At 46.4% G+C, this 14,086-nt stretch overlaps 1 protein-coding gene across 1 annotated transcript in view; it reads left to right on the top strand.

The window, feature by feature from the left end:
* LAMA3 (laminin subunit alpha 3) overlaps positions 1 to 13,797 on the top strand; it is a 254,054-nt gene extending 240,257 nt beyond the window's left edge. Inside the window, exons 69-75 of the mRNA XM_040632383.1 lie at positions 1,598 to 1,781; positions 3,362 to 3,502; positions 8,120 to 8,279; positions 8,380 to 8,510; positions 10,855 to 10,948; positions 12,225 to 12,344; positions 13,019 to 13,797. Of these exons, the coding sequence (XP_040488317.1) occupies positions 1,598 to 1,781; positions 3,362 to 3,502; positions 8,120 to 8,279; positions 8,380 to 8,510; positions 10,855 to 10,948; positions 12,225 to 12,344; positions 13,019 to 13,164 (976 nt within the window). The 3' untranslated portion in view covers positions 13,165 to 13,797. The remainder of the gene's footprint in view (positions 1 to 1,597; positions 1,782 to 3,361; positions 3,503 to 8,119; positions 8,280 to 8,379; positions 8,511 to 10,854; positions 10,949 to 12,224; positions 12,345 to 13,018) is intronic.
* Positions 13,798 to 14,086: the final 289 nt, after the last annotated feature.

Below are 14,086 nucleotides of genomic sequence, written 5' to 3'. Positions count from 1 at the left end.
CAAGTTTTTCATTTACCATTTAATTCAACTATTCAATTAACTGTTTCATTCAACTCGACTATTTGTCGAGTGCCTGCTGTGTGTGAGGCACCCACTGGGGCTACAGCTTTAAGCAGGAGAGACCTAGGTTCTGCCTTCCGTCACCCAAGGAGTGGGGATGACAGCCTACTGAAACCTGGATTCCCCATCAGCTTTGCGCGCTGCCCTTTCAGGCACCCGTCAGTGCGCCTGTGCGCTGGACACAGCTCAAGCGTGAAACGTCCATCGCTGCATTCCCAGGGCTCACCGCAGTGCCTTACACATGCTACACACTCATTAAATATTTGTTGGATGCATGGTGGGCGGGTCAATGAGTGAATGTAAGTTCTCGGGCAAAGTAAATCTGGCTTAGCCAGATGTGCATACGATATGTAACCACCATGCAAAGGAGTATTAACTTCTATTTTCTTCTTTTGCTGTGTGATGCTTGCTTAATTCCTGTGCCATCGTAGGTGGGTTCTAACGGTCCCAGAAACATAAAAGTGGGTGGGAGAGGGTGGATCTGTACTTTTCTGCCTCTGGGTTAAATATGTCTTACAGAAAAAGATGCTTATCTGATGTGTAAATCAAATCCTTGTTATTCCAGTTGCCCCCCCCATACACACACACACACACACACACACACACACACACACACTTCCCCTTACAACTCTCCTCTCCTTGCACGTACCACAAAATCGAATGCTTCTTCACTGGGTTAAAAAGGCACAGGCCCCTAGGTGAAATGAGCCAGGAGTCACAGACAGGTGAGTACTATTTAATTCCATTTATATGAGGGACCTAGAGTAATCGAATTCAGAGAGACAGGAAGGAGAATGGCGGTCCCCAGGGGCTCGGGGCACAGGGAATGCAGAGATGGTGTTCGATGCGTACGGAGTTTCCATTTTGCAAGGTGCAGAGTTCTGGAGACTGGATGCCCAGCAATGTGAGTGTACTTAACCCCACTGTACACTTGAAGAAGGTTGAAATGGCAAATTTTATGTTTTGTATATACTTTGCCATGATTTTTTTAAAATGTAGATCCTTCTAAAACAGTGAGGCACCTTCTTTCGTGCCGTGTGCTGCGACTTACAGCAGCAGCTAGGCCTGACAGAGCTTCCTCATTATCCCCCCAGTAGTGTAAGAAAATCATATGCAGGGGCGCCTGGGTAGCACAGTCGTTAAAGCGTCTGCCTTCGGCTCAGGGCGTGATCCCGGCATTCCGGGATCGAGTCCCACATCAGGCTCCTCTGCTGGGAGCCTGCTTCTTCCTCTCCCACTCCCCTGCTTGTGTTTCCTCTCTCGCTGGCTGTCTCTGTCAAATAAATAAATAAAATCTTAAAAAAAAAAAAAAAAAGAAAATCATATGCAAAACTTTTAATAGCTGGACTCTAACAGCTTTTAAAAATTCCCAAAGAGATAGGTCATTTAATCAGCACATGCCTTAGCTGATTCATCTGAATAATGGGGGTTGAGTGTTTGCACCTCACCCTCTCTTCCGGCTTCAGGGACTCAGACAAACACTAAAAACACTAAAACCCTCTATTTTCCTTCTTGGCCTGTTGCTTTTTCCTGACAGGTTACGGTTTGCTGCGGACATGCAGATGGCTTCCTCCAGAGGGCTTGTGTTCTACACGGGCACGAAGAACTCCTATATGGCTCTTTATGTCTCAAAGGGACGGCTGGTCTTCACCCTGGGGGCAGATGGGAAGAAGCTGAAACTCAAAAGCAAGGAGAAGTACAGTGATGGGCAGTGGCACACGGTAAGAGCCGGGCTGCGGGAAGCTCCCACGGCCGCAGAATTCCCTGCCGAGTAGCCTAGAGAGGCGTCTCGGCGTCCTGCCAGCCCCTGAGCTCAGCACTGACAGAGCCTGTGTGCTCAGAGGCCCCGAGCACCCTAGCACCTGGGCAGTGGAGACTGCTACGCACACTGTGCAAGGATGTTGTGCGTCCCTGCCTCAGTGCCAAGCTGGGCTCTAGTCACGGCTTCTTCAGTCCCCGCCATGCCTCCCTGAGCTCTGTCCCCTCCCCCTCCCACCCCTGCTTCCTGGACCATTTCTCTCTGTCAAGACGATGTCCAGGTCTCCGCGGGGAGGGCCCCTCTCTGAGCCCAGAATGCCTTCTGCCTAACACAAGCTTAAGGATCCACACCCCTCGCTTTCCAGATCTTCCCTGAGGGCATCCCAGATTTCAAGAGATGACAGGATAAGAAAGGATAAGAGCTGGGATTCAAAGGAGAGGCAGGGCCCAGATCATACAAGCGTTGAAGGCCAAGGTGAGGACTCGGATTTTATTCTGAGTGTCTCTGATGCTTCTGAAGAATCTTCAACTAAATAAGGAGCATTGCGCGAACAGATGGATATTTTCAAAGCTGTCTGTAGTTGAAGAGATGAAATGGGGAAAGAGTGGCCAGATGGACACCACCGCCTTTGCTTCAAGAAGACTCGGGGAGCATGGACAGAAGTACACTGTCAGACATGTGCTCCCCAGACCGAGAGGGCTTGCTGAGGGATCGCATGGAGAGCATGAGAGAAAGAGAAGTCCATATCAAGTCCTGTGATTTGGGGCCAGCAATTAGGAGGATAGAGGGGCTGCTACTGAGATGCAGAAAATGGGGAGGAGGGGTGTGTGGCCAAGGAAGGGGCAGTTTAGAGCCAGCAAAGAGTCAGGGTTCTACTGTGAGCATCCTAGGGTTGAGTTGCCTCTCAGACATTCAAGCCCACCATTCTAGATAGTAAAGGCCAGAGGTCGCAGCTGGGAGTACAAGTTGGGGAGTCATTAGTGAACAGTCTCATAGCCGTGAGATGGCCGAGTTCACCCAAGAGCCCAGGGATCTTGACTTTTAGCAAAGAGTTGAAAATGTGTGCTCCCTTGTTAGGAAAGAAGTAGCCACTGGCCACTTGCTCCAGGAGCCCTGCCGAAGGACTTTTATTTTTATTTTTTTTAACATTTTATCCATTTATATGAGAGAGAACGTGAGGGGGGTGAGAAGAAGAGGGGCAGGGAGAGGGGGAGCCTAAAGTGGGGCTCGATCCCAGGACCCTGAGATCATGACCTGAGCTGAAACCCAGAGTCCAGCACTCAACCAACGGAGGCACCCAGGCGCACCAAGGAATCCTTCTTTCAAAGCTCACTTTTCTAGCTTACTCTACTCAATATCTAACATAATCTCTCAAAATGGTGATGATGATGACAATACTAGGGAGAGAAATTTCTGATTTTTCTAAAGCTCCTTGAAGAAACAGAAAAACATTGTTTTAAAAAATGTCCTATGACCAGTAATAAAATGCATCACCAATTATCAAAGGTAAAAAATGGTTAACATATTTTCTTTACTCTTAAGGTGGTGTTTGGGCAAGATGGAGAGAAGGGACACTTGATTGTGGACGGTCTGAGGGTCCGGGAGGGAAGTTTGCCTGGAAATTCTACCATCAACCTCAGAGCACCAGTTTACCTGGGATCGTCTCCCTCAGGGAAGCCAAAGGTAAATAGTTACGCTTCACCAACACACGAAAAGATGTTCCGCATCACTAATCATGAGGGAAATGCAAATCAAAAGCGCAATGAGATATCACCTCACCCCTGTCAGAATGGCTGTTATCAAAAGGACAGGAAATAATGGAGTGTTGGCGAAGATGTGGGGAAAAGGGAACCATTGTGCCCTGCTGGTGGGAATGTAAATTGGTGCAACTACTTTGGAAAACAGTATGGAGGTTCCTCAGAAAAAATAAGAGTAAGAATTCCATACAATCCGGTAATTCCACTGCTGAGTATTTACCCAAAGAAAGTGAGGAAAGACACTAATTTCAGAAGATATATACACCCCTGTGTTTATTGTAGAACTATTCACAATAGCCAAGATATGGAAGCAACCCAAGTGTCCACTGATAGATGAATGGATAAAGAAGATATGATACACACACACACACACACACACACACACACACACACACACAGAGGAATATTACTCAGCCATACAAAAGAATGAAATCTTGCCATTCATGACAACAGAGCTCGACCTAGAGGATATTTTGTCAAATGAAATAAGTCAGACAAATATGATTTCACTTCCATGTAGAATCTAAAAAGCAAAACATATGAACAAACAAGCAAAAAAGAAATTGACTCATAAATGCAGAGAACAAAGTGGTGGTTGGCAGAAGGGGAGGTGGGGGATGGGTCAAAAAGGGTAAAGGGATTAAAAGATACAAACTTCCAGTTGTAAAATAAATAAGTTATGGGGATGAAAAGTACAGCATCAGGTACATGGTCAATAATATTGTAACAACTCGGTAGGGTGATGGATGGTAACTACACTTGGCATGGTGAGCATTTGGTGCAAAAAAAATAGTTACGCTTTAGGGGCGCCTGGGTGGCACAGCGGTTAAGCGTCTGCCTTCGGCTCAGGGCGTGATCCTGGTGTTCTGGGATCGAGCCCCACATCGGGCTCTTCTGCTGGGAGCCTGCTTCTTCCTCTCCCACTCCCCCTGCTTGTGTTCCTTCTCTCGCTGGCTGTCTCTATCTCTGTCGAATAAATAAATAAAATCTTTAAAAAAAAAAAATAGTTACGCTTTAGAACCGTATGTAAAAATAATTCACCTTATAATATAATAACGAAGGTGGTCAACAGGTACAAACTTCCAGTTATAAAATAATTAAGTCCTGGGGATAACATGGTGACCATAGTTAATAATACTGTATTATATATTTGAAAGTTGCTAAGAAAGTAAATCATAAAAGTTCTCATCACAAGGAGAAAAAGGTTTGTAACTATGTGTACTGATGGATGTTAACTAGACTTGTTGTGGTAATCATACCACTATATACATATATATGTCATATATATATAGAGAGAGAGAGAATCACTATGCTGTACATCTGAAAATGTTATATTTCAATTATATCTCAATCAAAAACATTTTAATATATAATCCTTATATATAATTATATAAGATATAAGATATTCAAGAATCTCAAAATAAATAATTTTTTAAATACCTAATTAAAGTCCTGAAGCCCAAAGAAAATATTCCCCATTCCCAACCCTTCACTTTTAAGGTTCAGCTTGACACGCAGGCCTGAAGGAGTGAGTCTAGGGCTTCTCCATGGCTTTATAGACATGAATCTGTTGGATTCTCTTCCAGGGAATGCAGGGACGTAGGTTTTAGGTTGTAAATGGAGTTGTTTTTTTTTTTTTTTTTTTTAATATAGAGACAGCCAGCAAGAGAGGGAACACAAGCAGGGGGAGTGGGAGAGGAAGAAGCAGGCTCATAGCGGAGGAGCCTGATGTGGGGCTCGATCCCACAACGCTGGGATCACACCCTGAGCCGAAGGCAGACGCTTAACCGCTGTGCCACCCAGGTGCCCTGGAGATTTTTGATTAAGATAATATTTTCCAAACTTTAGCAACTTGTGTTCCCTTCAGCATCTTTCCCAAACGCAGGTAAAAAAATTACTTAATAGCTTGCTCTTGGTCAACTCACTGCTTAAGGTTTTCTGTTTTGATTTGGTTTGTTTTTCTGCATGCAGTTGTGAGGGGAGGGGCAGAGAGAGGATCTTCGGCTGGCCCCACACTCAGCACAGAGCCAGAGGCAGGGCTCGATCTCACAAACCTGAGATCATGACCTGAGCCAAAATTAAGAGTGGGACACTTAATCAACTGAGCTGTCCAGGAGCCCCAAATCTAAGTTTATTTTTAAAAGATGTGTTTGTCTCCCCATACATGGAAACCCAGTATTTTTTACCATAAAGAGTAGGTAACCAGAAATATAAATGTATGGAAACAAAATAGTGTTATTAAAGTCTGGGCAGATAGTGTGGCTTTCCTCCCTTCATTAGGAGAAAAAAAGAGTTTGACAAGTGATCGATGTATCTTACATAATTATAAGTGGCATTTAAGAAATATTAACCAAAACTACAATGTGTTCCTTGTCTTAATCAGAAAGTTAGGGAAGTGAGAAAGGACTAACTTTACTAAGTGAATATGTGTTTCGATGTTATTTGGTGTCTGAAATAAAATTGTCTCAAGAACCAAACTTAGGAAAACTTTGGGCTAAGGGAAAGTGACAAGTCCATCTGTCCCCAAAAGGCAGGGATGTGTGCTGCGTTTGTCAAGTGCAAAGGTTTTGGTATGGCCATGGCTCCGAGGCTGAGCTCCGAGAGGGCCCTGTCCCTCCTCTCTCCTCCGACGCCAGCAGAGCCCCCATCACACCTGCACTACTTGGGGCACCAACACAGCTGTCTCTCTTCTCCCTGATCTGCCTTTTGCTCCCACACAGTGAAGTAAGATGGGCTTGTTGACAGTCACCTGAATGTGCTGCCCCACACTCAGCCACTCTTGCTGCTTTCCTCGGGGCTGCTGGCCCATTCTGCTGTGATGTTTGCTTGCAGTGTGGGAGGAAGGGCCAAGACTCAAATCTGGGCCTGGAAATGGACATAATTAGAAGAGGAAATTTCAGCCAACTTGGATTCTAGGCGGTCAGGCTGACCTAGCCTCGGCCACCGTGTCTCAGCCTAGGCATAGGCTCAGCCTGGCCCACTTGAGTTTTGCACTGGGGTTTGGGCCAAAGCCCCAGCAAGTCATAAAGTATTGTTTTGCTTTATTTTATATTATACATATAATATACATATATATTTATAATATATACTATCGTTATATATCATCAGTATATATTAATACTGCACACAATAATATCTATGTATTATACATAATGAATATTATATAATATTGTGTAATACATATATAATAGATAACATTAATTGCCAAGGAGAATCCTCAATGTTAGTGTCTGCTTTTCTGTAACCTCTGTACGTATTTCCCTCTCAGAGAAAATCACAGGATGGGGTAGCTATTCAAGAGCACAATATGGGAATTCTTTTGACCTGGATAAGTCACACTCGGCATCCTAGTATACGGGACAACCCGCAGATACTCCATCTCACCCTTAGCAGACCAAGTTTCTTTCTGCAGCATTCCTCCCACTTGAGGGTGCAGACCACGGGCTACTCTCCTCCAGATCCTTTCAGAAGGCAGGCAACATCCAATCCACGTCCGCCTCTGAATTCCGAAATCTGCAGTCGGCCGTTAGGGATCCCGTGTTAGGGGATGACCTTCCCTGGAGAGTCTGAGCCTGGTTTCAGATATAGGCTCCTTATTGTGTTAGACGGTAAATCTTAAGAAACTAAAAATGTCGTCGCAGGTCCAGTTGGAAGATTATCGTTGATACTGACACCAGATGCGTGCCTAATATCACCACGTCTTGAAATGATCCCATGCTGCATCTGTTGTGTAGGGTTCCAGGGTCCTAAGAGCATTTATCCTGGAAGGGAGTTTAAGGATTTTATTCAGTGATTCTTCCTTTTTTCTTAACGAAAATTTCTTAAAAGTTACAGTCTTTCTCCCCAGAAAAATGCACATACAGAGAACATCCGGTATATAATTTAAGGGATCTCAGAATCCCCAGAGGTGCTTCCTTGGGCCCCAAGTGAGGAGCCCTTATGCCAGGCCCCCTTTAGGGGCTCTACGCATGCCCCCGGGGCTGTGCATCTTGTCTTAGTTTAACTCCACAGCGTTCGTGATGTGTTTTTGCTGCACTGAGCCCAACAATGTAGGAAGCTTTTTTACACTTTATTATTTTTGGAGTGTTTTGGCCTCTTTTTCAGTCAGCTGCCCTGCATTAAGCAATCACATCGGCTCATGAAACCTTAGAAGTGGTGTGTACCTGCAAAGAGACGGTGAGATGGGTACACCGTAAGGTGGAAATTTCCCCTGTTGCAGCCCCGTCTGTGCGGACCAGGGTCGGGTCACTGACCAGCACTGGCCAGCAGCCCCCACTGCCCCTGCCCCCTGCACACACACCACTTGGTTTGGTGGCCCCCTCCAACCTCAGCCACCCACCAGACATCTGGTATACAGGTTTTTCTTGGCAGTGTGGGCAGGGAGCCAAATGCAACCGTCAGGCGCACCTGACTCAGGCAGGATGATAAAGCTCCCCACCTGCCCCCTTCTGCAGACAATTGCCCTGCCCTCGACCTTGGCTGCCCCTGTGTGTCTGGGAGGTGTGGCTTAAGGAAGCTTGCTTTCTCTTCTGCTTGGTTGCAGAGCCTCCCCCAAAACAGCTTCGTGGGATGCCTGAGGAACTTTCAGTTGGATCGGAAACCCCTGGACACCCCTTCTGTGAGCGTTGGTGTGTCCCCCTGCTTGGGTGGCTCTTTGGAGAAAGGCATTTATTTCTCCCAGGAAGGAGGTCATGTCATCCTAGGTAAGGGGCAGTTTGGAAGAGTTTATGTCTTTGAGTCTGAAGAACCCCATCATTTTTCTTGAATTATGATCTCTTAACTATTTTTTTTTTCTTTTGAAAGCTAACTCTGTGCTGTTGGGGCCCGAATTTAAGCTGGTCTTCAGCATTCGCCCAAGAAGCCTCACTGGCGTCCTAATACACATCGGGAGCCAGCCGGGGAGACATTTAAGTGTTTACATGGAGGCCGGAAAGGTGCGTACGGTTTGATGACAGGACCTGTGGATTTCCGTTAGAGCCATCCGCATTTCCGGAGACCACAGTAGGAGGCGTTGTGAGGGAGTGGGATCCCATCTTGTTTTAAGAGACCTGATTTCAGGGCTAACTTAGTGTTTCCCTTTAGCAAGTCAGTTGGTCATCGTGTTTCCTGTTCGTCATATTTAAAATTGGGAAAATTCAAACAAGCTGGGCTGAATTCCACCTGTACCACTTAGTTATATGGCCCTAGGGAAGCTACTTAACTTACTTCACACTCACGTTCTTTATCTTTAAAATGTGGATAATAATGCTTATATCTTAGGGCTTTTGTCAAGAGAATAGAAACTGTCATATCCTCAACAAATGTTCATTTTTCTCTCCTCCCCTTCACCCTCATCACATCTGTACTTTTATTCATAAGGGCAGCACCAAGAGTCATGGCACAGATGTTCTCAACAGCTGTCTACACCATGTTGTGCCCAGGGCCATGGCCTGGTGTCCACTGAGTCACTTTCAGGTTTCCCTTATGGTCCCTAGACCACCCACCAGCGTCTCCGGCCCCTTCAGCCAGGCTGGCCCCCCAGTCTGCCCCCCAGGCTTCCTCTGGCTTGCCATGGAAGCGTCTTTCAGTGTAGGCTTCTGCTGCTGCATCCTGCCCATCCCTCATGGGCCTGGTCAATACCCTATGCTCACCACCAGGTTCTGTCTCTTTCCTTTCAAGAACTCTTCTGAAAACCAAATCCTTCCAGGAAGGCCTCAAGGCAAAGAGCCAATCATGATAATGTTAAAGAGCAAAAATTCAACCGAGTGAATTTGAAGATCTCGCTGAGGTTATTAATCGAGTCATGAATCAGGCAGCATCCCGTCTAGCAAGTAGAGAAGAGCTCTGAGGAGTTGTACAAAATGGAGGGTTTTTATAGGAACGAGGGTGGGGCAAGGAAGTCATTAGCAAAGGACAAGAAAGGATTCTTCCAGGCAAGGTCACCTTCCATTAGGGGAAGGGCAAGGGGTCTTAGTAGGTGGATTACCTCACCTAACTTTCAGGGAGGGATGGCGAGGGGGTGGGGATAGAGAAGGCCCATGTGACAGATTACAACGTCGTGGGTGCTGTTCAGAAAATTCCTCACTGATTATTACTATGATGACGTTTCTGGGGGAGGCTGAAATGTCACTTAGGTTAGGTATTCGGCACTGGTTTGGTGACTTGGCTTAAGTGGCTCCATTTTGGGCCTGTGTTTTTCTGTTTAGCCATAATATGCCGTTTTCCTTCACCTCTACCCTTCCACAGCTTATTAACTGTGAGGGGAAAACTCCCAGAAGAAGGTAAAATAGCCCAAATTCCTAAAACACTTTGTATCTGAGATGCAGCCTTGAAGTCTGAGCAAGGCTTCAGATAGGCCAGGGGCACAAGCCCTTGCTGGCCCTGAGAGAAGGCTGGCTTTTCAGGGGAGGGGGAGGAGCTCCAGGAGGGCTTCTGGAGAGGAAATAATCACACACACACAAATCGGGACCTGATGACCTTCATAACGGCAGTGACACTGTTTAGCTGGAAAATGGCCTGAGAATCCGCCGCACTGTCTAGCTACATGCAAATTAAATGCAAATTAGTTACCAACTCGCTTATTTTCGTCCTCGCATTCATTCACCTTGCTTCAGCCCTTGGCCCTGGCCCAGAGAGTGGGAACGCGGGACTCTACACGCTAGCACGAGTGCCTGACCCCTGACGCGAGCCCAGTACAAATGCAGTCAGTGAGCGTGCTGAATTCCCTGAGCAAGAGCCGTGTGTAAGGCGTGCATCCATGGACTTATTATAATTGTCCGGGCCTTGCAGCAGGGGGTACGCCTTCCAGATTTCACATCCTTCTAAACAGAGCCACTGTCACATTTTAATAGCTGAGGAGGCTGTTCGGTGCTCATCAGTGCCCTTCGAGTAGAGCCGGACAGAGGAGGGGTTTGGGTTGGGAGGGCCCTGGGTTTGCAGCTGGCTTGCCTGCCTGGGAGGGAGGCAGCGGAGAGATTCTTGCAAAGCGCTGCCCCTGTGTCATCACCTGGTGTGGGAGGGGCTTACGTCTACAGGGCTTTGGGGCTGGCAGGCGGCAGGGGCTGCGAAGGGAAGAAGCCAGGGAAGTGGGCTCCCCCAGCCCTTCTTCTTTTTTTTTTTTATAATAATTTTTTGTATTATGTTAGTCACCGTACAGTACATCCCCGGCTTCTGATGTAAAGGTCGATGATTCATTACTTGCGTGTAACACCCAGTGCACCATGCAATACGTGCCCTCCTTACTACCCATCACCAGCCCATCCCTTCTGAAGGCAATAGGAAAATGCATGTGTGTTCCAGGTCACGGCCTCTGTGGACAGTGAGGCGGGGGGGATCTTGACATCGGTCACACCAAAGCGGTCTCTGTGTGATGGACGGTGGCACTCAGTGACAGGTATGATGTTTGGCGGCCTATTGTTCACACGCTGAAACGGTCTCCCTTTCCATCTGGACTTGAATGTCCCAAAGGCAGCCTCAGCTCCTCAATCCAATAGTGCCTGACCAGGCTCAGCGCCCCACCCCCAGGGTAACAATGGTGAGAACGCGCCCATCGTCAACCCCAGCTGCATTGATGTCCTCCATCGCCTACAGAGAATTTCTTTTCCTTTTTTTTCTTTCTTTTTCTTTCTTTCTTTCTTTCTTTCTTTCTTTCTTTCTTTCTTTCTTTCTTTCTTTCTTCCTTTTAGCTCAGAAAACTGATAAGCTCTGTTTGTTTTCAAGGCAGTATAACAGTATGATTTAAATTTTGGCTCTGAAATCAAAAAGAACAAAGATCAAATCTCAGTTCCAGCCCCTACCTAACTGACCTTGGGCAAGCCACTTAATTGCTCTTTATCTTACGTTTCCTCCTCTGCACAATGCAGGGAAAAGTAGGTCCCCCTCCCAGGGTGAAAGTCAAATGGGATAATGTATATAAATTGCACAACAGGGTCCACTATGTAGTAAGTGCCCAGTAAGTATTTGCTCTTTCTGTTGTTCAAGTTCATTATTGGGCTGTTTTTTTCAGCCACCGTTTAGTACCACGGCGATCGGTGTAGACACACCGCTGGGTGGAGAACAGGCACAGCCTCCCCAAACCGAGTCTGCTGTTTTATGAATAACCTGTGTGCAGTACTTTGGAAATCCATTACCCATATTGGCTAAAATACCTTTTGTGAAAAAGCTAGTCTCTTCCTGTCTAATTGGAATGCTAACGCTATGGTAATTAGTTATGATTGTTAACATTGGAGGAATTTTATTTGGAGGGTCAAAAGTGACTCAGTTTTCAGAAGTCAGTGTCTCCCTGGAAAGAAGCTAAGATCTCATGAAATAAACATGGCCTCTAGAGACGGGGGTCGGAATCCCAACTCGTTCAACTTATAACCAAGCCGTATTGTCAGGCTCCTCAATGCTTCAGAGTCAGGGTCTCTTCTCTGGGGAGGAAGAGTGATCATATCTTCCTCACAGATTCATTTTAAGGATTAAATCCTGTGATGTATGTGGAACGCCTAAATACCACTTGGCGTTGAGAAATTAGCTGAATTTGAGTGTAGGTTGGCTGAATTCCTACCAACCGCGCTCCCACGGGAATGAGCTGACCAGAAGCCCATGGTGGCATGGTCACATGGACATTAAACATCGGGCAGGGCTCTCCTTGGGTGATTGACCTGACCAGCTTCCTTTGCCCCCAGTCACCATGAAACAACACATCCTGCACCTGGAACTGGACGCCGAGAATAGCTACACAGCTGGACAGCTCCCCTTCCCACCGGCCAGCACTCACGAGCCACTACACATTGGAGGTACCCCAGGTAACTCTCGTCTTGGCTCCGTGGGTTATTAGCTGGGCTGCGGTTGGCTGGATGGTGGAGACAGTGAGGCCCTTTGCTCCAACACATGGGAAAACCCAACTGCTAGCAACGGGCACATTGTATAGCCCAGGCCACATTACTGCTGCTGCTTCTGTCCCAAGCCTATCGTGTGTAAGCCCCTCTTATGGGGCTGCATTACCCTACAAGCCCGATAGCAACAAGGAATCAGGAAAGGGGCTGAGAAACGGGTCTCTCCTCTCCAGGCGTTTAGCTTCACTGGTGAGTTATTAAGCTTTGGGGGGCCAGAATGGGAGGATCAAGCAGGTTCTGGAATTTTGCCTGGAAGGAGCCTTGTCATTCTTCCTTGTTTTATGTTCCTCCAAATAGTTTGTTAATCTTATGGCTCTTCCATGACCCATAAAAAGGACTCGAGTTTGGAGTTAATATCTATTGATTTGGGCTGTGGAATCGGCTTCTTCGAAGAACTTGAAGAGTAGCCTTGTTACTGATTCATCACGGCAGGCAGGGGTGTTGGGTGCCAGCTCAAAGGAGGCGGCCATTGGGTGGCCCGAGACCCTCGGTCGCTTGAGGTCTAAGAAGACTGTTTTTTAAATTGGGTACATTCACCTGACAGTATGAATTACCCACTGAATGCCTCTCCTTTTCTCTCGAAGCCGGTTTGAAGATGCTGAGGCTCCCTGTGTGGGAATCATTTTTTGGCTGTCTGAAGGACATTCAAGTCAACCACGATCCTATCCCTGTCACTGAAGCCGCGGACATCCAGGGCACTGTCAGTCTGAATGGCTGTCCTGACCACTAACTCAGACCCAACACACGACAAGGGAAGCCCCCTCCAAAAGCACGGTGACCCAACACACCTCCCTCTCTCCCCGCAAGGTCATTCTTGACTGAAGACACCATCTAGCTGGGGTTAATAGCAATCTCATTTTGAATTCTGACCACACAGACTCATCATTTTGGCACTCAGAGCTACGTGTGTATTTTATATAAAAATCCCATTTCTTGAAGATGAACAAATTGTTACACGCTTTTGGTAGTCTCCTTTTCCACTAAAAATGAAATCTTTTAAAGAACATTATTTTCCACCTGTTAAAAAATAAATATCTTTTAAAGCACTTTAAAAACACAAAAGTTGTACACGTGTTAAGGGGTGATAACGTACGCAGTTAAATAAAGGCAGTGTACTCTTTAAATGATGATGTTTTATTAGCGTTACACCAGCGGCTTGATGGGCATTGTTAATCGTACTAATTCTTCAGCACGTGGTCGGAGCGCACCGACAACGCAGTTTTCTGCAGATAATCATTAAGCATATACCGGCGAGGTCCTGCGTGTGCGTGATGTTGGACATGCAATCAGGCATAAGAAAATTCCTGCCCTGAAGGAATATGCAGTCCAACTGGGGAGACACACAATATTCATAATAGTAAATAACTAACCGAATTAATGAACCTATATTTCCCTTTGGTTTCCCACGTAGAGTCTGCTACCAACCAAGTCTTGATTGTGATTATCGATTCCTTGAGGGCAAAGATCGTCTAGGAGGGGAGCTGAGGTGGGTATAGATCCTATAATTAAAGCTTTGCGTGGCAAGCTAACAGAAGTTGACAGGAAGGAGGAATTGCTTCTGGTTTTATCTACAAAATAATGAGCCATGTACTAGACCAGTGTTATTACCCAGCACCACCCTTCCTCACGAAGAAGACTATGTACTTTTGTCT

This window comes from Ursus maritimus, unplaced genomic scaffold (genome assembly GCF_017311325.1).
Source record: "Ursus maritimus isolate PB19 unplaced genomic scaffold, ASM1731132v1 scaffold_18, whole genome shotgun sequence".
NCBI lineage: Eukaryota > Metazoa > Chordata > Mammalia > Carnivora > Ursidae > Ursus > Ursus maritimus.
This window is presented reverse-complemented; position numbering and strand designations above follow the sequence as displayed.